General features: G+C 34.5%; 2 protein-coding genes across 2 annotated transcripts; one reads left to right on the top strand and one right to left on the bottom strand.

Moving 5' to 3' along the window:
* Positions 1 to 1,068: 1,068 nt before the first annotated feature.
* LOC145113127 (EKC/KEOPS complex subunit tprkb-like protein) lies at positions 1,069 to 3,055 on the top strand. Its single transcript, XM_079049251.1, has 7 exons — positions 1,069 to 1,251; positions 1,754 to 1,823; positions 2,071 to 2,137; positions 2,276 to 2,398; positions 2,485 to 2,568; positions 2,668 to 2,754; positions 2,819 to 3,055. Exons 2-7 carry the CDS (start codon positions 1,756 to 1,758, stop codon positions 2,903 to 2,905), a joined length of 516 nt encoding a protein of 171 aa, XP_078905377.1. The 5' UTR covers positions 1,069 to 1,251; positions 1,754 to 1,755; the 3' UTR covers positions 2,906 to 3,055.
* Positions 3,056 to 16,540: 13,485 nt separating this feature from the next.
* On the bottom strand, positions 16,541 to 17,499 carry LOC145117762 (uncharacterized). Its single transcript, XM_079054074.1, has one exon. The coding sequence runs from the start codon at positions 17,475 to 17,477 to the stop codon at positions 16,695 to 16,697; it is 783 nt and encodes a 260-aa protein (XP_078910200.1). The 5' UTR covers positions 17,478 to 17,499; the 3' UTR covers positions 16,541 to 16,694.
* Between the last annotated feature and the right edge of the window lie 6,945 nt (positions 17,500 to 24,444).

Genomic DNA, 24,444 nt, shown 5'->3' with positions numbered 1-24,444 from the left:
TCCTAAGTTATGGACCGCAAACGTGGTGAGTTATCAAGTGCAGTGGATCTGTTAAGGCCATTGATTTGGAAACACATGAAAAAAAATGATCAGGGTTCTAAGATAGAAGAAGCCATCAATTCTCATTTTTCCAAGCAATAAGATGAAGTTCTCACTTATTCTTTGGGACAAATATGACAAAGAAATCGGTAATATATATAAAAGTGTTGCTCCATTCCTGCAGCTGTTAACTACATGAACTTATCACTTCCGATGTGCCAAAAACCAAAAAATCCATAACAAATTCAATTCTAACATTCATCAAATTACAACTTATAAACATTTATGCCAAAAAAACAAAACCCAACTGAACAATAACCAAACCTTTAGCTTCCGATTTTGGCTTACCACCTCCTTCAAGCAGATCTTTAGGCTCCGATTTGGATTACCACTTCCCTTAAGCTTTGATTTTGGACTTCAACAACATGCGCATGATTTTTAGCCTCGTCAACCCACAAAAGAAACCCACTACTAGGTCCTTGCAGATTTCAATATCATCAATTATCAAAATTAGGTTAGAATTGAAAAAACCCAAATGTTTCTTGAGAATGGAGTACCATATTCGGGCAAGCATGGTATTCCATACCGAGATTCTTCTTAGTGGTGGAAGTCCTTATGATTGTCATGCTTCCACAATCACACTTCACCATAATTTTCTTATTCAGATGCAGCAAAAGAAGAAAAACGAAAGAGACGAAGAAGAAGAAACTGAGAAAAAGAAGGAATGAAGGAAATTTTCTCAATGAGGCCGTTGCAAAGACCGGTTAATTGGTGAACTGGTCAACGTTTTAGATGAGGAAGTCACTGACTAACCCCTTCAGTTCTTTGAAAAGGACCAAATCGACCCGACAATTTTGTTCTCTTAAAAGGCACGAAAATAAAATAAGAGACCAAATGACAAATGTGAAATATATTATAGGTTAATAGTGTCATTTTCCCATTCCATTACTCCAACCAAATAGACCTAAATCAACAATAAGATTATAGTAATAGACTTGAATGGCTAAGTTTTTTTAAAAAGAAGTCTTCTAAGAGAAATTAGAAAAATAGACCACATTGCCGCTTTGCCCTAAAGAGAGCGCTGTTCTCCTCTCTTCTGCAAACACACATCGTGACTCCACCATCATCTCCTACCTTCGCCAACGTCTCCGTCACCCCCTTCTCCAGCGCCGCCGTATACTTTCCTTCCTCTCTCCATCGGCGATACCTCCGGTAAATCTCTCAACGAATCTGCTACAATTTGGTTTTTTAACTGATTAGAACCTCCGTCATCGGCGCCACTGCATTTTTTTTGCGGTTTATCCATTTTTTTCTAGTCTATAAGCTCTGGTTCATATTGAAGTCGTGGGAGATATTGAGTCAAAAAATCTACAGGGTTTGAACGGGGATATATTTGTATTGAATTGATTTGTGCAGCAATAAACTCTATATGTGAATTTGGTGTGGTTTGCAGACATGCAATTCTTATCTACTTGTATGTGAATTTTTTGTGGTTTGAAGGAATTCCAGATTATAATTGCACCCCTTACTTATTATTTATACATATTAAGCCATGACGTCTGTGTTGGCATCTGGAACTTTCATACACCTAGTACATTTCGAATGCAAATTGGACATGGCTGTTCATAGTATTATTATATTATATATGGAATAGCTGATATAAAATGTGATTCCAAACACTATCTTTGAAATTTTGTTTGAATTTCATTTGCAGAAATGAAGCACTACGAGATATCTGGAACAACTTTGTCTGTTGCTCTCTTCACAGAGGTCGCTAATTCCAAGTACTCCTCTCTTCATTTCTCTATTTCCCCAAATTTACACGTGTCTGCCATTCTTTACCTAGAAATTATTCAATATTATTATTCATACATACCTGCTACTTATAATTGAGAATTACTTTCTACGTATCATTTGTTTAAATTCAAGTTGATGCATCTCTTCAAATCATGATACTTATATCAAATTACCCACGTAATCAATGTTGCATTCTTAGTTATACTTATTCATATTCTTACACAAATCATTAAGGGAACTTTTGGAGCTGATGCAAGCTGGAACACTAGAACCTGAAGTAGCCCTTCTCAATGCATCTTTGGTAGGCATGCTTTAACAAGCCTCTCATATAACATTCCACACCTCATTTGTGGAAAAAACGTGAATGCCCTCCTGTTGTGTAATAAACACAGCTATATTATTCCTTATCTAATATGAGTTTCCCTGAAACAATGTTTAGATTCCAGATATTTTCCCGGTTTTAGCAGCTGCTCATAAAACACTTGTATCCAAATCAAGGGATTCATTGACAACTCGGACTCTTCATTCTGAGCTTGTTTATAATTACTCGGGATCTAAGCATGTAATGTAACAACAATCTTTCACAATATCATCTTGTTTTTATTGTTTATGAAGCTTTATTCTCACAAATGTGTTTTTTTTGAACAGATTTCTGAATCATTAAAACGTTGTGGTATCTCTGATAGCACCACATATATTCTTGCTGCTCGATTTAATGCTTCTGAAGAGGAGGTGAGATTGATCGTGTAATGAATTTTTCCATTTTTTTTTTTTTTAATGTTGATATAGTAGAGTGTGCAATAAGGAGTAAGTTATTGTTTGTTTGTGTAGTTGAATGCAATGAAGACGCTTATCAAAGGAAAGGAAATTGATTTAGAAGAGTTGGAAGGAAGAGCAAACAAATCTCAAATACTAAAGGTTTGAATTTGATCATTGATTTTTCTTTTATTTCATTTTTTTAATGCTATATTTTTTTCATCAGCAATACAAAATAACGGGGGTAGAACTGGGAATATCAACAATTGGAGATGCTATAACTTGTAGGATTGCTTCCCGTGATGCTTTGTGAGGGTACCCATTTGAAGTTTTTTTTTTCCGTTTTTATCCTTTGTGTGTGTTTTTTTTTTTCTGGAAAGGGTTTTGAATTTTCATTTCTCATTTTCTGTTAAGATAACAACACTGTTGTATTTGAATTTTTGTATAAATTTTTGATTCAGAATCTGGTGTCAATTAGGAAATACACTGAATTGTTAAAAACTTAAGTCCTGTTTGGCAAAAACAAGCTAATATTATTGTAACTTACTGTTTGGTAAAACCACAAAAGTAATTTATTTTAGCTTATGAATTAGCTTATAAGGTTTTGATAAGCTGTTTTGAGATATAGTTTTTGAGAAACTTATGGAGCTTTTTCAAAATTATTCCAAATATACCTTTAACTATATCTATTTTTTTTAGTTATATATCAAAATGTCTATTTATGTTATTTTATATTGCAATCTAGCTTATAAGCTAGTTTTTACCAAAAGGCCTTAAAAGTATAACATGTATTGGTCTTGATAATAATTATTTGTAGGGGCGTTTGATTTGTAGAAAACATGAAGAAATTAGAAATTTAGAATATGAATGAATAAAACATGAAGAAATTGAAATATAAAGAAATAAAAATCTTAATGAGTTGTAATTTGGCAAGAAATGAATTGGAATTCAATATGAAAATTAAACAGTTTTTGATTTTCACTTGTAGTAATTGTTATTTGTTTATTTATTTGAATGAATTCTATTGTCTACTCTGAATTTACTAACCAAACACGTCTTAAAATATTTGTGTTTGAATTTTCTTTAATAGTGTTAGTAACATTGAAAGTGTGTATAAAGTTAAAAGTATGCTGAGAAAAACATAAAATCTTTGAAAAAATCATTAACCGACATGAATATATGATATATGTCAAACACGTGTTTATTGGTTATTATATTGTACTTCAAATTTAATTTTCAAACAAATTAATATTATATTTATAGTAAGCGCGTGATCATGGTTGGGTTAACATTGATAATAATAAACAATAATAAATTTTGGCATTTAATTAGTTCATATAACATAAAAATACCATAATAAGTCGAAATATATAGGTTAACATTTTGTGTTTTGAGAAAGGGATAAGGACTTAAAAGGGTAATGTATTTTTTAATTTGTACATATTTAGTCACTGACTTTTATTTTCGTGTACATTTACCCATTCAAATTGTTAAACTGTACACATTTAGTTCTTATGACCGGCTACTCCAGGTTAGCCGATAAAAATGACTTAATAGGGTAATATATTTCTCACTTTGTACACATTTAGTCATTAATATTTTTATACATATTTAGTCCTTAATATTTTTTTTTTGTTGCAAAATAAGTCATTTTGTTTTTGTACTAATTTACTACTTATGAATGATTTATTTAAGCTTTTATCACGACATCTTACGAGGGATAGCCATATGGTGGTGGGATAGGTTGAGGTGGTCCTGCTATATGTTGTAGGCCAAGATACCTGGTGCGGGCCGGCTGTAAGGTGTAAGCACGGAGGCTCGAGAAGAGCAGTTAGGTTAAGGCGGCGTGCCGACAAACCCTGGGTATTCCAGTCTAATGACTGATTGGACCTGTTGCATGTTGGCATTCCAGTCCGATAACTGATTGGGTCAAGGTATTCCAATCTGATGAATGTGGGCTCGTTATACATGATAATACATTTGTTGTATCGAGTATTTTGGGGAAAATTCACTAAACTTTGTGCTTACCCAGTTGTTTATGTTTTCAGGTTCTATCGTTGATCGTGGGAGGGCGAATGCATGATTGTACACACTCATCAATAGTATTGATGATTCCGCGTTTCTTATATTACTTTGATTTTCGATAAATGTATTTTGGAATAAACGTTTTTTCTTAATAATGGATTTATAATCAGGGACTTTTGCTTTATTTAAAAATGAAAATTTTTTGTTGTTAAAATGAGACGTAACACATAAACATCAACAACCCCACACACTTCATCAATGATAGTCTCACGTAAGATGTCGTGAGAAAAAACTAAAGAAATCATTCATAAGTACTGAATGAGTACAAAAACAAAAATGAGTTATTTTGAAACAAAAAATATTAAGGACTAAATGTGTACAAAAATATTAAGGACTAAATGTGTACACAATGAGAAATATATTACCCTATTAAGTCATTTTTCCCGGCTAACCAAGTCATAAGGACTGAATGTGTACAGTTTAACTAGTTGAAGGGGTAAATGTGGACGGAAAAAAAACTCAGTGACCAAATGTGTACAAATCGAAAAATATATTACCCTTTTAAGTCATTATCCCTCTCAGAAGACAGCTTATGAGAATGAGGGTGATAATCCTAAATGATGTAATCGATCATTTTTCTTTGCTGAAAAGTATTATCTCTTGGCTTTCTCTATTTTTATGAGAATAAAACAGATTGGATGAGGCCATTCTGATCCATAATTGAGTTATCTTCTTTTCTATGGACATTATTTGTAAGCAATAAAGACATTTTATTTTTATCTTTTGATGTGCTAAACAACAAAAAAGATTATTTTGTATTTTCTAGTGTTGTTTCACACAAGGACCAATCTTGAATCAAGATTCATATGAGGATCTTGGGATGAGAGTCGTAGGAGTAGAAGTTTTCCAACTCACTCAATTTAGTACCACATCAATTTTTTGTTCTTTTATTTTTTTTTTCATCTTTCGCAACTCACAACATATAAAAATAACATATTTTTTTTATCATACTTAACTCACTCAAGTAAAAACATACAAAACAACATATGGTACAAATAAAAAATCATAACATACAATAAAAGTTAGAATAGAGGAAGCAACGGGTTACACAAGCCACTTGAAGCACCAAAGAAACATCAAAATAAGGGTATCTCATGAGGGGGAGTAGTTGTCTTGGAGGTAGGTACTCTCATACATCCTCATCTTTCTATCTACTCTGTGCACCATTAGGGTAGTAGTAGGAGTAGAAACCACTCAACCCATTCAACACAGTGACACACTGTCACGTCAACTTTTCTCTTTCTTCTTTCTTTCATCTTTTCCAACCCACAACACATGAAAATAACATCTTTTCAAACTCACTCAACCCGCCTGCCACATAACTATTTTTAATTAAATTAAAAAAGAAAATACAAAATTAAATACAACATAACATTTTTATAAATTTTTAATCTTTAAAATAAACTTATACAAATTTAAAAACCAAAAAAATATTAAACAATATTAAAAATAACATTTAATTAAAAAATGAAACTATATTTTTAAACCGCCTCGTGCCGAAAATCTTTCATGTTATGGTGTTCGCGATACTCATTTTTTGTTGTGTTTAAAACTTCTTCGTCGGAAACTCTAGGCTCGCGGGTATTCATCTTGTGGGTGAAAATAACATTAAACTCTTTCATTTTTCCTTGCATATCTTTTCATTTTGAAAAAAATTGATGGGTTGACGATTCGAACCCCCAAGCTGATGCTTAAAATGATCTAGATCTGATCGCCAAAAATATAATGATCTATGTTGACTCACGTGGTTATTATCAAAAGTGTTAATATATGCTCGAGCCAATGCCATTTCTTCGATTTCTGACTATTCCGCAAATACAACTGCCCTAGGAATGGCATCTATTTTTAATTTTTGAATTGAAATGTAGAGAGAATAGAGTAACGAAGAGAAAATATAAGAGAATATAATGAAATTGAAAGAAAAAAAAGGTGTGGTTTTAAATTGGTAGATAAATGTATGTATAATAGAAAAATAATTAAAATACAAAAATTAGAGATGTTGAAGAGGAATCACGAGTTCCTCAACCCATGTTGAATGCCAAAGCCCCAACCTGTCATGCGATGGTGTAAGCCCTGCGACGGTACTGCCTGTTCCTCTAACCTAAAACTGATTTTCCCAAGCCACTCTGACCACCCTTAGAGGTACAACAAATCCCGACATGCATGGACCACATACCCAATATCACAACGTTGTCATTTAAATGCACATCAATCAAATACATCATATCATATCAATTTATTGTTAAACAAACACTTATAAAGTGAAAATAAAAAATACTTAATAAACTAAAAATACTTAAATTACAAGAGTAAATTACACGAATGGTCATTTAGCTTTACAGATTTTTCCTGAAATAATCCTTACATAACTTTTTTCCTTTAGATGGTCCCTACAAAGCAAACCTTGCACACAAAAGGTCCTTATTACTAACTTTGTTAACAGATTCTGTTAAGTAATTGTAAATGACAAAAATACCCTTTGTTGTTTGTACAAAAATGGTCCTTTTTTTGGATTCACCAAAACCAAATTATTATATTGGATTTCAGATTTGTTTTGGTTTATAAAATAAAAACCGAGTAGTCCAAAAAAACCCAAATAACATTTTTTTGATTATATATATATATATATATATATATATATATATATATATATATATATATCTCTAATAATTTACAAATTTACTAAATTATTTTTTAACAGACTAGAAAGATTTATCTAATATAATACCATAAATATCTACTTCATATCTAAATTTTTTTTTATCTATGATATATTAAACTATAATATTTTGTTCTTGGTAGTTATCTATAAATTTTAATTCATAGCTAATTAATAAAATGTCTTACGTTTTTTTTATAGAGTGAGCTAATTCTTAAATTATATATTTATTAAAATATTTTGCCTCTTGAAAATCGAATTGTAGAAAACTATAACACCTAGTTTTCAGATGTTTCTATTATCGGGATAGCGGGCCATAAACGGATCAAGTAAAGATCTTGGGCTTTAAGGGAATTGAGTTTAGACCCTATCAGATGTTGATAATGTTGGGTTAAGTGATTAAAGCCATCGAATTGTGCTTCGAAGAAAAAGGGTAAAATGGGAAAAGTTATATATTGGACTTCTTGTAAGGGTTATGGTTTTAGTTCGACAATTATTAAGCCAAAAGTAGTTATATAGGGTTATGGGGCTCATCAATACCTTTTCCGTGCAAATAAAGATTGTCAAAAACAGAGTTGGAACGAAGGAGTTATAACTGTTTGAAGTTGGAGTAAAATTTGGGGAAAAACCGTTCTCACGAGGTGACAGGAATGTTGTCACGACGTGAGAGCCCTCACGAGGTGATAAGCAGGCTGTCACGATGTGAAAATTATGCAACCCAAACCTACAAAATTTTTAGGGTTTTCAAGGTATTTAAATGTAAGGATTCATGTTTAGGGGTTTTTTCATACCCTCCATCATATAGAACCCCTTGGGAGAAACCTAGCCTCCCTTCACCACTTTGAGCCTCCCTTATCCTCTCTCATCCATTTTTGGAGTTCTTGGTGGATTTTAGAAAGAAGCTCTTTCAAGATGGAGTTTTGGAGCCTTGCTTAAGAAGATCTGAGCTTCCAACTATGTTATGGACCTTGGGTATGATTCAAGTTTCCACCTTTATGATTATGAGTTGCTAGATCTAGATTCTAAGCTTTTTTTTTGGTCCATTAAATGAAGACTGTGTAGTGGGATGTGATAAAGTTTGCAACTTTATCATTCTACCTTGTCACAAGAGTATTTTGGTCTATGAATCTGATCTTTCATGATCTTTTGGATACCATGCTTGATGTTAGGATCTTATTTTGGTCATTTTGACCTAGCTTGTGTTTAAGACATGCATTGGACATGCATGTCTAAAAAGCAATGATTTTTATGGTGCTTTGGAATGGATAAATTCTTCTGGAAAGTTGGAATTGATGACTTAATGGATTAAGCACTTAAACCATTAGGATTATGCTTCAGACTGTGGTCACGTCGTGACTTGGAGAGTGTCACGACGTGACAATGAAGGATCTCACGATTATCTTGCCTTTTTGTGTTCACGACGTGACCAAGGAGTGGTTCACGTTGTGGTGCATTCTCACGACATGGCCAAGGGTTGGTCACGACGTGAGGTTCAACTATTAGTATTGTTAGTTGTTGACTTTGACTTTGACCATTGACTTTTGGCATGGGTTGATGTTTGATCAAACTAACGGTTTTGGAGTGTAGACTGAGATGGTACTCTTTATTGGTGTTAGGTTCCATGTCAGACCAGTCTTTGTTGGGTGAGAGTTGTGGTGTTTAGCTGCTACTTACGAGGAAAGTCCTCTCACTATACTTGCCTGTGTGGTAGTATATGCGTATATGCATGTCGACCAACGGAGTCTTATTTGTTGATTTGTGTTACATGTGAAATGAGTTGCTGATAACTTCTGGACTGCTGGTAGTCCTCAGGGATGCTGATAACCCGAGAGGTGTGTTGTTAATCCATAAGGCGTGTTGTTAGCCCATTGGGGACCGTCGTTGGTTTCCAGAGTTTGTTGATAACCTTAGCTAATTTTTATGCTGTGTTGTATGTGGTATTTTGGGAACTCACTAAGCTTTGTGATTACAGTTGTGGATTAAATATTTTGTAGGTACTTATCGAATTGCAAAGGCGTGATTGTACACACATATCAACAACTTTATGATTCGAGATTCTGCACTATCTTCATTATAACTCTGATTTCCGAATAATGGTTTATGAACAAATGATTTATCCTCAATGTAAATTTATTAAAAATGGATGTTATATTATGCTAAAAACGAAAAATTTAGCCTGGGTTTGTGGGACGTTACAAAAACCGATTGTAACATCCCGACGTTGAGGTATTTTCAAATATCCCCCTTTATTATCAAGACTTATAGTATTTAGCCCTTGTGTATGAGAAAGTTAGAAAAATGGCCCATAGTGGCATTTTTGTAATTTCGGGCCGAGGCTTAGTATGCTAGGTGTACGTTGTGTATGTTGAGCGTACATACACGAGACTGAGTACGCTGGGCGTACATACACGAGACTGAGTACGCTGGGCGTACACCCAGTACGCAGGCCATACGTGAAGAATCCTCAAACCCTAATTTTTAGGGTTTGGTCCATATTTAAGCATCATTAACTCCTCATTTATTATTCCCTCTCCAGCCTCCAACCTTCATTTCGTCCTTTGCAACCCTAATCCATTGTGTGTGATCCTTTGAGCTCAAAAGTGTGTGTTTAAGGTGCCTTTGAAGAAAGGTGAAGAAAGAAGCATCATCTTGGAAGATGAAGACCTTCTAGATCCAGGAACATCTCACCTTCAAGATCCATTTTGAGGTATAAAGTTATGAACTTGATGATTCTATGCATAAATTTAAGTTAACAATGGAGTTTGTGTCCTTTTGATCCCATTATTTGGGTATTTTGAGTATAAGCTACTCCAATCCATTTAAGTTGTCCTTTCAGTCATTTTGTGGTGTTTAGAAGCATAAAAATGTGGACTTGATCACTTATTCCTTTCCATGCAAGTTCTACAAAGTCTTAATGGGTTAAGTAGATGACATCTTTAGTATTAAGCACTTTTTTGGCCATGCAAGATCATAAAGTTCGAAACTTTATGGTCAAGAACGTTATTTGGGGCTTAGATCTGACTTTGGATGTAAGGACTTGCTGTAATAAGCTCTTAACGGGAAAAGAGCTAACCAGGTACGTACGCTAGGCGTACCAGGTGGTACGCTGCGCGTACGCAGTTGGACCCTCGTCGCCTGGTTAACCAACGAGTACGCCCCGCGTATAGAGGAGTACGCCCAACATACTCGACTGGGTCGACTAGGCTGGGTATTGACTTGACTTTTGAACTTTGACCAAAGGTATTTTGGGAATTGTTATTAATATAGAATGAGAAGTGTTTTGATTATTAGGAGTCGAGTAGTGCCGGTTGTCGGAGCGGAGATTCAGACTGTGTTCAGATTGAGAGGTGAGTTTTCCTCACTGTACTTACGGGTCGAAGGCACCAATGCCAACCCATTGGATTGATATACTGGTTTATTGTATGTTGTTATGTTGTAGTGATCGGTTAGATCTATATCCTGGTATATAGGATGTTGTTATGTTATAGTGATCTTTTAGATCTGTATCCTGATATATAAGATGTTCTTATGATGTAGTGATCTGTTAGATCTGTATGAATACCTGTATATGCTAGATATTAATTGTTGTGGTGTACGTTGATATGTGATGGTTTACTGAGTTGAGGCGGACCAGCTGAGACTAAAGGCCAAAACACCCAGGGTGGTCCGGATAGACTGAAGGCCTGCAAGGCAGACCAGTCAGGTCGAAGGCCCAGAGAGCGGTCCAGATAGGCTGAAGGCCCGGTGAGGCCGTCCAGTCATGCTGAAGGCTATGTATACATGTTGTTGTTTGGTGTGTTTATGTGGTGCTACTTTGAGGGAACTCATCAAGCGTTGGCTTACAGTTTTAGTTTTGTTTTAGGTACTTCTAAGGACCGTGAGAAGACGAAAGCGTGACCGTACACATCCTCGGTTTTATGTTATTGGATCTTGGGAGACTCTGATTTTGAATAATGTTTTTTTGGAAACAGTGGTTATGTAAACACTTTTTGAGTAAATGGGTTGTTTTTGAAAAGTTTGAATTTGTTGTGATTTTTAGATGTTACACTGATCGAACTGAATTATAATTTGGTTGGATCGGTTCGGATTTGAATTTAGGTTGGACTATTTGGATCTATATTTTGTAAACCGAAATCAATTTGGATTCACTTGATCAGATTAGATGAAACCGATCTATCTAAACGAAAACTCGGTTAACTATATCATCCATCTCCTTGCTGTCAAATCTAACTATAGCTCCATTAAATGCATGTAAAATGATTTTTTTTTATCGTTTTTTCATATTTTTTATAAGTATTTCCTTATATTATAGGTAGGGGTGGTAATTCTTGACCCAACCTGTAACCAAACACGAAAATAAACAGGGTTAGGTTGAGATTTCTGACCCGCCAATCTGTCAACCCGTCAACCCGCTTATTTCATGGGTTGGGTTGGTTTAAGTGTTTGGGTTCATGGATTCAACCCGCCAACACGCCAATATTATATATATATATATATATATATATATATATATATATATATATATTTAAAACTTTATTATTTATTTATGAATTATGACTTACGAGTGCGGCGTGCCTACTTAATAAAAAAACCACATACTACTCCTCACCCTTACCTTACTACCTCACTGTCGGCGTCACACACCACCAACCCACCAGTGCAAAGCCGCAAACCACTATTACACTTGCGCTCCACCGACCCACCACAACTCGTCGCTTTATCCCCAAACCACCACCGTCGATGAAAGTTACCTGCAAACTTGTATAATTAAATGATTTATGTGTTGGTTTGATGTTTCTGACCTACGAACCAATGACATGCGAACCCGCCAACCTGAATACATATATGTGTTGGGTTGGGTTGATGTATTCTGTCCTGCTAACCTGCCAACCTGTGACCCGCGAACCCAGAGCCAACCCACTTGTCATCCCTAATTACAAGGACTATTTATGTCATTTTTGTCTTTAAATTTTGACAAAATTACATAAATTGTCTTTGTGCTTTACAAAAGTCATAAGTTAAGTTCCTATTTTTTTTATGAAGATGGTTAGTGTGGTTTCAAATTTTTACGTGGTAGGTCCCTAAGTCGTATAAATTGTTTAATTCTTTTTAACTATATAATAATGATATATTAAATGAAAATAAAATGGACCTACTACCCCATCCTACCCTCAATCCTCTCTCAATATCCCATCCCCTTGACTTTTTCCCATTTATCCCTCTCTCACTCTCCACCTCTTTCTATATTGGGTAAAGTACAACGCCCCTCCAACATCATCAGAAAACAAAACAACTACCATGGTTGCTTCTATTCAAAGATGAAGCTTCATCCGTTCATCTTGTCCTAAACGTCATCACAAGACCTAGCTGCTTACTTCATATTCTTCATTTGTTCGACAACCACCTTTGAATTCCTCCACTTCCATCAAAACCCTAATAAGTTGTCATCTAAAAACCCCACCAATCAAGCTCTTTCATAAACCCTAATAAATAATATTTGTCACAAGCCTTACTTTTAGACCATGGTTCTGACATATAACGCCTCCATCCTCTAGAACTGCACCACCTACCGTCGTCTTCGTGGTTTGTGACGGTGTTTCGAAGTGGCCATATAAGTTTGAGACAAGAAAATAAATACACAACAAGGGCAATGTTCTGAACTCCTCCATAAGTTTTGCCTTTTCAAGTTGAATTCCATTTATGGTGTTGATTTTAAAGAATTTAGACCGGTTATTATTAACTAAGAAAGTAAGTGTGCTAAGGAAAGCTAACTGATGTTTGTTTTTTAGAGACAAAACACATGCATTCTCTCGACCATATCTGCAAACCTCTGCACTACAGACATATGTCTGCAGTCTGCAAGAATAAATATGTTTGTTTTCTAACGTATGCAAGCTGCTAAAATAAACGAATATTTAAATAAACCAGTTTTTTAAATTCAAAATAGTTTTTCAATACTGAAATCTAAATAATTCTAGTTTTAAAACAGTGAAAGGTTCCATCAATTTCAATTTCCTTTCAATTTCATTTGTTTTAAGAGATTCCAAATTTGAAACAAAATGATAAACTACATATTTTACGTTTGGATAATATTTTGTATAATAAAATCTTATTTTGAACTTAACACTTTTATGATTTTTTCATAAATAATTAACAAATTTAGATCAAACTTTATGTATTATTGTATAACACTTTTATTTTTCATAACCATTTTTTTATTTTATATTTTTATTGTGATATTATATTATGATAATGTGTCTGTCTAAATTATTTTATATTTTTAATGACAATAGGATAATTATGTCATTTTTAAACAATGTATTATAAAATAATGAATGGTAAAATGAATTAACGAATATATTTGATATTTATTGCATTTAGTTGTAGTTAAAATGAGAAAATATTACAAGAAATAGACATTCAAACAAAAAATATTAGTCATTTTAATCGTTGTTGATGATTTATGATGAGTAATTTGATTTTAGGTGCACAACATAAATGATGGGTTTGAGCCATAAGAACTTTCCTATGTGCACATGCAAACCCTAATGCTTGGATCTAGGTTTCTCTAATTGAACATGCAATTTATCTAAGTCTTGCAAACCCTAGATCTAGTGAGTATAATTCAAATTTGATGAGACAAATCAGATCTAGATGATTACCTCTTATTGCTTGCTTGAATCTTCTTGTTCTTGGAGCTTAGAGTCACAATTGTCACTCCTCTAATGGCTTACAAACACCAACTAGCAAGAGAATGATTTGGAGAGAGGATGTAGGCACAAAATCGGCTCTTGGAACTCCTTAGGGTTTCTGGTAGCCGATTTCTGTAGCCCTTGGGGTCTTTAAATACTTGAGATGCTAGGGTTACATCCTGAAACCCTAATTGAATAACTTAGGCCCTAAGCAATCCAAAGATCCTTCTAGATTGAGGCTTGGACGAATTCAAGGAGTCCATACACCTTAATTTCGTCCACCCTAGAATCCATAAGGATCCATAACCCAAAACCAACTATCACACAATTGACAGTTCCAGTCCCCTTTATTTAATTAATCTCTTTTAGTCACCAAATTAATTCTTAATTAATCTATGACCAATATTAATTAAATAATATGATTATTCCTTTAATATATTATTCTCATAATATATTAATAAATCATAATATCTTCTCTCTCTTCATAAATCACCCTGTCAAGTTGCTATGGTGAAGGCAACCCAAAAGGACCATGCACCACCGGGTCAAGTACTTACCAAATATAGTTACTGGCTTAGACACTAATCCAATAATAAATACATAATGTAACTTAATACTATTATAATTATGTCATTGATATAATATGACTAAAATCGAAATTACATGTTTTTTAGGTTAGAAGATATCTGAAAATGTTATAAGATTTTTGTCCACATATATGCCAAAAAAAACATGCATACATTTTTAGATATATAATCTTCTGAAAAATAAACAATCAAACACTAATATTTACATCTCATTCTTACAAGACATACAAAAAAGCCATCACCCTACTGCGATTGTATTGTAATACTAAGAGTACATTAATTAATTTGTTGACATTGATTTTTGTAGCTTGTCCATTTAGCTAGGTTTTTGATGATTCTGGAAACGTGGGAGTCGACGAGAATTGTGTACGTACGATGAATGTTGGTTGCTGAGCGACCGATGGAAAGGGCGGGGAGCTAGCTAGGTGCATGCATGTGCATCTGCTCTAACACAACAAATTTGACAAGATATGAAGGGGTGAGGTACTGTGTCTAGGGGTGTAAACGAGCCGAGCCGAGCCCGAGCCTAACCAAGCTCGAGCTCCGCTCGTTTAATTTTGAAGAAGCTCGAGCTCGATTCGAGCCTTAAAATGAAGCTCGAGCTCGGCTCGTGAACAATTTAGTGAGCTCGCGAGCCTAAACGAGCCTATACACACACACACACACACACACACACATATATATATATATATATATATATATATATATATATATATATATATATATATATATATATATGTTCGTTTAGGCTCATTTAGACTCGCGAGCCCACTAACTGAAGCTCGGCTCGAGCTCGTTTAATAAACGAGCCTCATATTTAGGCTCGAGCTCGGCTCGGGCTCGTTTAATTCGATCTCGAGTCGAGCTTTTAACGAGTCGATCCCGAGTAGCTCGCGTGTAGCTCGGCTCACTTACACCCTTAACTGTGTCTGTCATGTACTCATGTCCCCATATTTAAAAATTAATTTTTTAGTGCAGCTTAATAAAAACTTATATGGAAAAATACCAGCCATAGACAAGGTTAAATTTCAAAAAATAAACATAAAAAATCAGATTTTCGGGTATAGACATGGATTCTGTGGAGGTGAGCTCTGTCCACAGAATCTACTATAGCTATGTGGAATGGCAAAATCGTAATTAAATCAGGGGTATTAACGCAAAAAAAAAAATCAAAAAAACCGCGATGAACAGTTCCGCTGAGGTACCTCCGCGGACCTCGTTAGCAGCTCTGCGGAACTGCTAATCGAGTTTTTTTTCCTGAATTTTTTTTCATAAATACCCAGATTAAGATCGGATGATTATAATGAGATATTTTATTAAGATCGGAAGATTATTCCCTATTTTGGTCCCACTAAATCCACATATCTTATTATTATTTTTTTCTTTGTAATAATTATAAAACTGATTAATATAATGAGGAGGTTTATCGCTTATTGATATCAGAGGATTATAATGAGATTATTCCATCTTTTTGGTATAATGAGGAGGATTGTAATAATTATAACCTATACGATTAATCAGGAGTATTAACGCAAAAAAAAAAAAATCGATGAACAGTTCCACGAAGTTGCTAACGAGGTCCGCGGAGGCACCTCCGCGGAACTATTCATCGAGTTTTTTTCGTTAATACCACTGATATAATTACGATTTTGCCATTCCGCAGAGCTACAGTGGATTCCGCATTGCCTTCAGAGCTCACCTCCGCGGAATCCATGTCTATACCCATAAATTCGATTTTTTGTATCTATTTTTTGGAATTCAACCATAAAAAATTGTTTATAGCCAGTATTTTCACGACTTATATAGCTAAACAAGTAAAAAAGTACATCCCAATAAATAATTATTATTATACATATATTGTTGATTTTGACATAATAAACAATAATATTTGTTGCCATTTAATTAACATAATTTGGTCAGTCTCATCCATTTAAATATAAAAATATTAATAAATAAATCGTCATGTTTACATTTTACACTATACTATTGTGAAAAGAATGTTTATATTATAGTTTATATACAACATCGTTATATCAGATCATTATTTTTTGCGAACGTGGCAATATTATCACCGCGTGATTAGATTGATTCAAGATTTGTTAAGTCGGGGAAACCGCCATCGACATCGACGTCTTGTATCATCGTCATCATCCAATCTTCACTCTCTTTCTCCAAAACATTTGTTTTCTTTTCTACGACGTGTTTCTTCTCGGTTTCTTGTTTTCTTCTTGATGACGATGCAGCTGTCTGCTGGTTTTCCAGTTGCGACAACGGTTTTGTCGTGTAATCAGTCACCGGAAAATTGAGCTTCGCTCTGGCTCCCCTGAATTCTATCGCTGCTCTGTCGTAAGCCCGAGCAGCTGCTTCAGCAGTCTCAAAAGTACCTAACCATACCCGAGCTGCTTTACGTGGGTCCCGAATCTCCGATGCCCATTTTCCCCACGGCCGCTGTCTCACTCCTCTGTAATTCTTCTTCGTCTTCTTAATCGGACCACCAGCACCACCACTACCTCCGTCGTTCTGTTTCATATCAGCCGTAAATAAATTACATCCCAGGCATCCGCGAATCCCACAAACCGGACACGTTTGAGGAACAGGATCCACTGGCTCACTAACGGCGAAAGGTGTCGCCGGAGCATAGCTGAACGGAGAGAACTGCCGGTGATCATAGTCCTGCTGTTGGTTATAAACAGTCGCAGTATCTCCATTTATAACATTCTTGAGTGCAGCGACCATGATTGAAGTTTCTTCATCTTCGGTGAGCCGCCTCCATGGCGGCAGCGACGGCGGCTGCATCATTGACAGTTGCTGTTGAAAACTGGTGGTTGCTTGGTGGTTAAGTTTATTTGTCAATCTTTCCATCAACCGCTGCTTTTCTGCTTGTGATTATTTGAAGAAAGTGAGTAAGGTCAAACTATTTATACTAATCGTATGTCAACGTGGCTGCCAGCTAGGACGCTGTTCACACACGGATTTGAATTTTCATTTTACGTTTTTGGAGAAAAAGATATGTTTGCTAGGTGCACACATGGCATTTTTAGATAAGGCGGGCTGGTATTTTGGACTGATACACTGACGTCATGTCCAGTCGCAGTTTAGGAGTAGATGTGTTGCTTCTCTGAGGTGCCACGTCAGTGAGCTTCTTCTTTGGGAAGGTTTGTTTCCAGAAGTTATACACTAATTTGACAATTTAAAACATTGACCATTAGCTCTAGTTTGGCAAGTCAAACCACCCGCACGCTTCCGGTTCCTTCTATAGATAAATAAAATATAATAATTAAAAGGTTTTTACTTTTGACACACCAACCTACAACATAATCTAGATTAAGCTTACTTTTTAATTGAATGATAATAAATTATTACCATTAACCTTACTTTTTAAGTCATCATTACAATATAATTATTTTTTATCAACTTTTATTATTAGTTTATTATAACTTAATCAATAAATCATTATTAATTAATAATTATAATTTTATTATTAACTTTATTAATATTAATAATTTTAAATTTATTTTTTATTAAGATAAAAAAACAATAATAATATTTTTTTTATAATATAATAACATAAATATTATTATAAAAAAATAAATTTTCATCATTTTTTATCTTTGTTTTTAGTCGTAAACCCATAAAAGTGATATTTTTTTCCATTACCATAAACATACTTTTCATAAAACTGTTTATTTTTTGTTATAATTTGTTATTTAAAAAGAAAAATTGTAACATGCATTTTTTTTATTTAAAAATGCAGTTTTTTTATAAACGTGGAATTATGTTTTAAAACATGAAATTTTTAAAAAATTGTGCAGTTTTTTTAATAAAAAGTATAGTTATTTTAATAAAAAGTGTAGTTTTTTTTTAAATCATGCAGTTTTTTTCAAAACATGTCGTTTTATTTTGTTAAAAAAAAATCAATTTTTTAAATATTACGATAAAATTCGTACAAATATTACATTTTATTTACTGCATATAATTGGATATTAGTCAAAAGAATAAAAACTGACGTGGTTTAAAATTTACGATTTTTTGTTATATTATAATTCAAGAATTTCATTATAAATTATAATAGAGTTAAAATATATTATAAAGTATAACTTATTTAATATTTATATAAAAAGTAACTATAAAGGTTGGACGTTAAAATATATTCTAAACGTAACTTATATATAGTTTGTTATATATATATATATATATATATATATATATATATATATATATATATATAGTTTACCTTTATATTTTAGTTACAACTCTATGTTTAAAACTATAAATGTTAAATGTTAAATGACATATTAACTAAAATTTAGTTGATATTAGAAAATATTTTATTTGTATTTTGCTTTAATATAATATAACTTAAATAAAAGTCATTGAAAAATACTTTATTATTAATCCTATATTAAATAAAATTAATTTAACGGCATGGTTTATTAATAAATATAAGGTTTAATAATAAATATCATAAAATTTAAAAGTTTAAATTAAGAATTTGATGTCGTGAGGGTTAGTTTAAAAAAATAAAAAAAAATAAAAAAAAAAGATTAAAAAGCTGCGTGGTTTGTTAACAGCCAAAAAGGCACGTGCTCTTTTTCTTGAAAAGAAAAAGCATTGGTTTTTGTTATATGGATGCTGTGTACTAGACTGGTATGTATTAGATTGGTGTGTAATAGGATTGTGTAGGATGGTGTGCAAAAAGAAATACCCTAATTAAAATGAAAATATCTGATTTCTCTAATTGAATTCTGATTTAATCCAAAAAAATTATACGAATCTTGATTACAAAGATTTCTTAGGATAATCAATGTCATATTTACTTATCTTTTGTTATTTTTTTGGATAAACTATACGAACGTTTTATATGGTTTATTGGTACCTTTTTTTTCTCAATATTTTATAACTTGGAGGATTCTCATAGTTTTGTTTTAGAAAAATTAATCTAACATTCTAACCTATATAAATGGATATTTTAATAATAATAACCGACTTGTTTTTTTTTTAAAGTAAAAACTTTCTTTGGAATAGAGCATTCCAGAGTCATGGTATTTATTCTGGAGCTTTGGTCCGTAACAAAAAATCTCTGTACATTCTGAAGTATCATTGTTTGAAACAAAAATCTATGTACGATTGTCAGGCTCCTACTTTGAAGTGACAATACGGATCACGAACACTCAGTCCAGACACATGTTTCAGACAGTTATTTCAGATTAAAAAACATCAATTTTCGTCCCCTATATAAAAATGTTACCGCATGTAGTTAGACGCTTACTTCGGTTCATCAGCAATTATCTCTTATAATTGCTTCAAAATGAGTTTCTCAGAGAGTGAACACAAAGAAAACTTTATCAACGTGTCTGTTTACCTACACAACCTTAGGAGAACCAACATGCATACTTACACGAACATCAAAATTGATGTGATGGATTGTTTCCAAGTCTGTTTTTGTAGCTATTGGATGTGTGATATATTTTTTTTCCCAAATTTTTATTGTTTCTTTAAAATTGATAACATTTCTATAGTTAAACTAATTGTTTTGTGTTCCCAAAAAATATAGTTCCATGCATTCATAGGTTGCTTGTTGTCTGTCATCTTCATAGGTAGTTTCGGACATGCATTTCCGTGACTCCCTTACATTTTCCTAATTTGTGAAAACCAATATAAGTATGTATTAGGATTCGTAACGATCTTTGTACTAATGTTAATGAAAAACATTGTCATTTTAGATAACCCTACTGTTCCTTTTACATATTTAAGTTTCAAAAGACATTACAATATTTAAAGTTAGAGTACATTTCCAGAATAACCGAGAAATTGCATCTGGTGCAAACTAGCAGTGTCTACATATTTTCAAACAATTCCATATAGGTTAGAATTAGGTTGAACCCATTATCAGTTGTTTGGACTCGATCTTCTATTGTTGAAGTTTTCCTATGTGCTTCTTCGATGATGTCCATAGTGTTCACAAATTGTCGTATATCATCAAACATTGTAATGTGGAGCATTTTCATATTACACAATGCTAGTTTTCTCCGATCCTCGATCGTAGAAGGCAGTAATGGGATTTCCAGTATTACCATTCGTTGTTTCGCATGTTAATAATCACAAATCATTTCTAATGCAGTCGTATCACCAAGACGTCGTTGCTCTTCTTCAATACATAGTATTTCATGTTCTATTGACAACTCATCCTCATCGATCGATTGAGTCACTAGATGTTGAAGACTGAAAATCAAATATATTAACATACACATTAAAAACCAACTTGTTGAAACATATCCATAACAAAAAAAATTATTTGCAACTAGTCTATAATAACAAGTTCTGAACTTGCACATGCCCCATCTTTCAGAGTTCTATCGGCTTTCATTTTAAGCTTTAACCCCCTAACCGATTTCTTTCTTAATTTTATAAGTGCCTTTGGTGGTTTATTACTTTTTTTCTAACTCGGCATCTTGATTTTTTATCTGCAAAACAAAATTCCAACAACATTTTAATACATTACCATAAAAATAAAATAAAAATATTTTTACAAATTTATGTAATTCGATTTTACATTAATCAGGCGCAATTCTGAAAGCTTCTGTAAATGGAATACAACTTCTATTTCTGTAAAACAAACCCACTTTTTTAACAACATACATGTAAATTCGTTTTTGGACTAATACGTGTTATTAGGCAATATTTGTAACAATTGGTTAAAATAGGAACAATTGTGATGTCATATATTAGTTATAAGAAATAAAAGTTTTAATATCTAAAATTGATTAAAACATTAATCATGTCTATTTGAAAAGTGGAAAATTCATTTGAAAATAAGACTTGTATTTAATGTTTAATCCAAATTTTATAATCGGTTCGCAAAATCTATCAAATAAAATAAGTTGAACACGAATAATTAAAAACTACGTTGTTATTTTTACTCAAACATAATACATATGTATATATTTGTTGTTCTAGTTCTTTGCTAGAACCTTTTTATAATATAGCCGTTTCTAAAAAAACAATACATATGTATATACTGTAACATCCCATTTAAAGTAGAATAATTAATTGATAAACTCGGAACCCCGAGAAGTAATTATTATTATTATTTTTGATTATTATAGCCCAAAAAAAGTAATAATTATCGAATGTTAGTTTCGGGGGTTAAAGTGTAACGTTGAGATTTATTTTGTAAAGATTTTCAGTAGTCAGGGGGTATTGGTATCATTTGGACTTAAAATAAAAGGGTTTTGGATGGCTGGGGTTAAAAGAGTAAATTCTGGACCTATGTTGAAAATGATTTGTTGAGGGAGGGGCTGTTTGGTAAATTACGAATTAGATTTGAAAAGGATTCATGAAGCCAGGGTAGAAATGGTAACATTTGGAGTAAATTTGAAAGGAAAAGGAGAAGGAAGGACCGGTTGTGTCAATATGGGAAGATGTTTCATATGAGGCGGGTATATAACGTTAATCGTCTAAACCCTAACCCTTATGCAATTCCAACCGCCACCTTTCCCTTCTTCGACTTCCGGCGCCACCACCACCCCCTTTACTCTCGTTTTCCGACCGGCAAACCACGACTATTCCTACCGGAGAAGCGAACCCACGGAGGAGCTATCACTATCGGTTGAAGATGCACCACAACTCTACTGTCACATTGAGACTGATAATCGCTGCTGTTGTCACTGGGAATGTCGCCGTTCGTGTTGCAGCCGCTAGTGATGTCGTGAACAGCAAGGGTTTCCGCTTCGGTCGCTGGAAACCGTGAGATGAGGCCGGTACCGCTACTGCTGTTGCATTATCCTTCCTCCGCTCGACTGCCTCATGCCACCACAGGGGTGGCTGAGATCGGATGCTTCTTCCGTAAGAGCTCGCTGTGGTTAGAAGGGATGCGGGTGTAATTGTTCGTTTGGCCAGAAAAGACCCAAGAAAACCACCATGGCTGCCGGCCATGGTGGCTGTCGCAGATGACGCTGCTGCTGCCCGCCACTCAGAGTCGCCGCTGTCGCCGTACGCTGCCAGGGGGTGGTTGGGTTCCGTCTTGAAGCAGAATACGTGTGGTGTGTGTTATTTCATGTGTGTGGGGTTTGTCTTGGCCGGAATCGCAATAACAGCCACCACCACCACCGTGAGGTGGTGGCTGCCACCATATACCACCACCGGCCGCCACAAGGGTGGCTGTGTGTGTGTGTGTGTTTATTTAGTGTGTGTGTGTTAATAGGGTATTTCATTATAAAATTTGTAACCGTGTCGGATTAATGAAAAAGAAACTCCTAACCACCACTGTGAGGTGGTGGCTGCCGCCTCCTGCCGCCAACAACCGCCGTGTTGGGTGGCGGTGTGCCTTGTTGTGTTTTGACTCGGTTGGGATGCTTGGACAGAATGGGCCTGACGAAACCCTAGTGGGACCAATGAAACCCTAACGGGCCCAATGAGGCCCAAAGTGACCTAAAAGCACAACCAATTGACTAATGGGCTAGTATTGGGTTGGAAAAACCCTAATTAGGGTTTGGAAAACCCTAATGGTATAAGACCCTAATTTTTAGGAATTGATCGGGACACACACGTGAATTATTTAATAAACTTGAAATATTAAATAATAATCATTGGCAAATTAACCTAAGGCAATATTGGACTTAATGGGTTAAGTCCTTAATGGGTTAAGTAAGAAACACTTAACCCTAATCGTCATTTCATGTGAAAACCCTAATTTCACTTGGGCCTTGAGTAGTGCCTTCCTATTGGGCTTTGGCGATTTGGCTATTGAGGGGCTATCCAAGAACAAGTTAATGGACCAGAATAATTAGATGGGCTTTAGGATAAGGACCATGTGGGAGACTTGGGCACAATTTGGAAAATTGGGCCATAGATGGGCCATAATTGGGCCTTTATGATTATGTGATATTTTGGCCATGGGAATTAGACTGGAATAATTGGATGGGCCTTAAGGAAAGACCATGTGGAGGTCTAGGCCCAATTTGGAAAATTGGGCCATATGTTGGGCTTTGGCCCATTATTTGACTTTTGGGCTTTTGTAGTATGAGTTGGACCTTGGGCTTGGAACCCAATTATTAATTGGGTATTGTTTGATGTTGGCAGTTCGGGAATCTGTCAACCAGCAACTGGAGTTTTATCCGCGGGACTTCAGCAGTGTCAGGTAAGTTATCCTCACTGTACTAAGGGGTCTAAGGCACCAAGGCCGACCCATTGGATTTGATATCCTAGTAGTTATTGATATGTTGAGTATGAGTTAGTGATGTATGTCAGTTGCTATGCTAGTCTGGTAGATCTGTAGGACTACCTGTGTTATTACCTGATTACCTGTATGTGCATTAGTTATGTTATATGTTGACATGTTATGTGGGTTGGGTTGAGGTTGTACTGCTCCGTGCGGTAGCCAACAAGCCCTAGAGTATTCCAGATATGAGATGAGGGCCGGACAAGGCATGCCAAACTCATACTGAGGACTCGGGAGCATTCCAGATACGAGCTGAGGGTCGGGTAGGGCATACCAGACTTGTACTGTGGGCTCGGAGGCAATCCAGATGTGAGATGTGGGCCCGGAAGGCAATCCAGACTCACACTGTGGGCCAAGGGTAATTCAGTCTGTAAAGCTGTGGACCGTTGCATGCTGTTCAGTTTGTTATGTTATGATATTGTTGATATTGTTGTGTGGACCGTATGTGTATTGGTATTCTAGGGGTAACTCACTAAGCCTTCGAGCTTACATTTATCGATTATTGTTTCAGTTACATCTGATGATTGCAGAAAGGCAAAGGCGTGATTGTACAGCTCCTCACTTTTCACGATTTTGTTCCTGGGATACTCTGATGTGAAACTATTTTGA

The sequence above is a fragment of the Lactuca virosa genome, chromosome 5 (assembly GCF_052849685.1).
Source record: "Lactuca virosa cultivar CGN04683 chromosome 5, Lactuca_virosa_CGN04683_v6, whole genome shotgun sequence".
Lineage (NCBI taxonomy): Eukaryota > Viridiplantae > Streptophyta > Magnoliopsida > Asterales > Asteraceae > Lactuca > Lactuca virosa.
The sequence above is the reverse complement of the archived record's forward strand: the minus strand, read 5'-3'. Positions and strand labels throughout refer to the sequence as shown.

Coding starts and splice junctions, on each gene's coding strand:
- LOC145113127 (XM_079049251.1), top strand. CDS start 1,756: ATGAAGCACTACGAGATATCTGGAACAACTTTGTCTGTTGCTCTCTTC. Junction 1,824..2,070: donor ACAGAGGTCGCTAATTCCAA/GTACTCCTCTCT, acceptor CAAATCATTAAG/GGAACTTTTGGAGCTGATGC. Junction 2,138..2,275: donor CCCTTCTCAATGCATCTTTG/GTAGGCATGCTT, acceptor AACAATGTTTAG/ATTCCAGATATTTTCCCGGT.
- LOC145117762 (XM_079054074.1), bottom strand. CDS start 17,477: ATGGAAAGATTGACAAATAAACTTAACCACCAAGCAACCACCAGTTTT.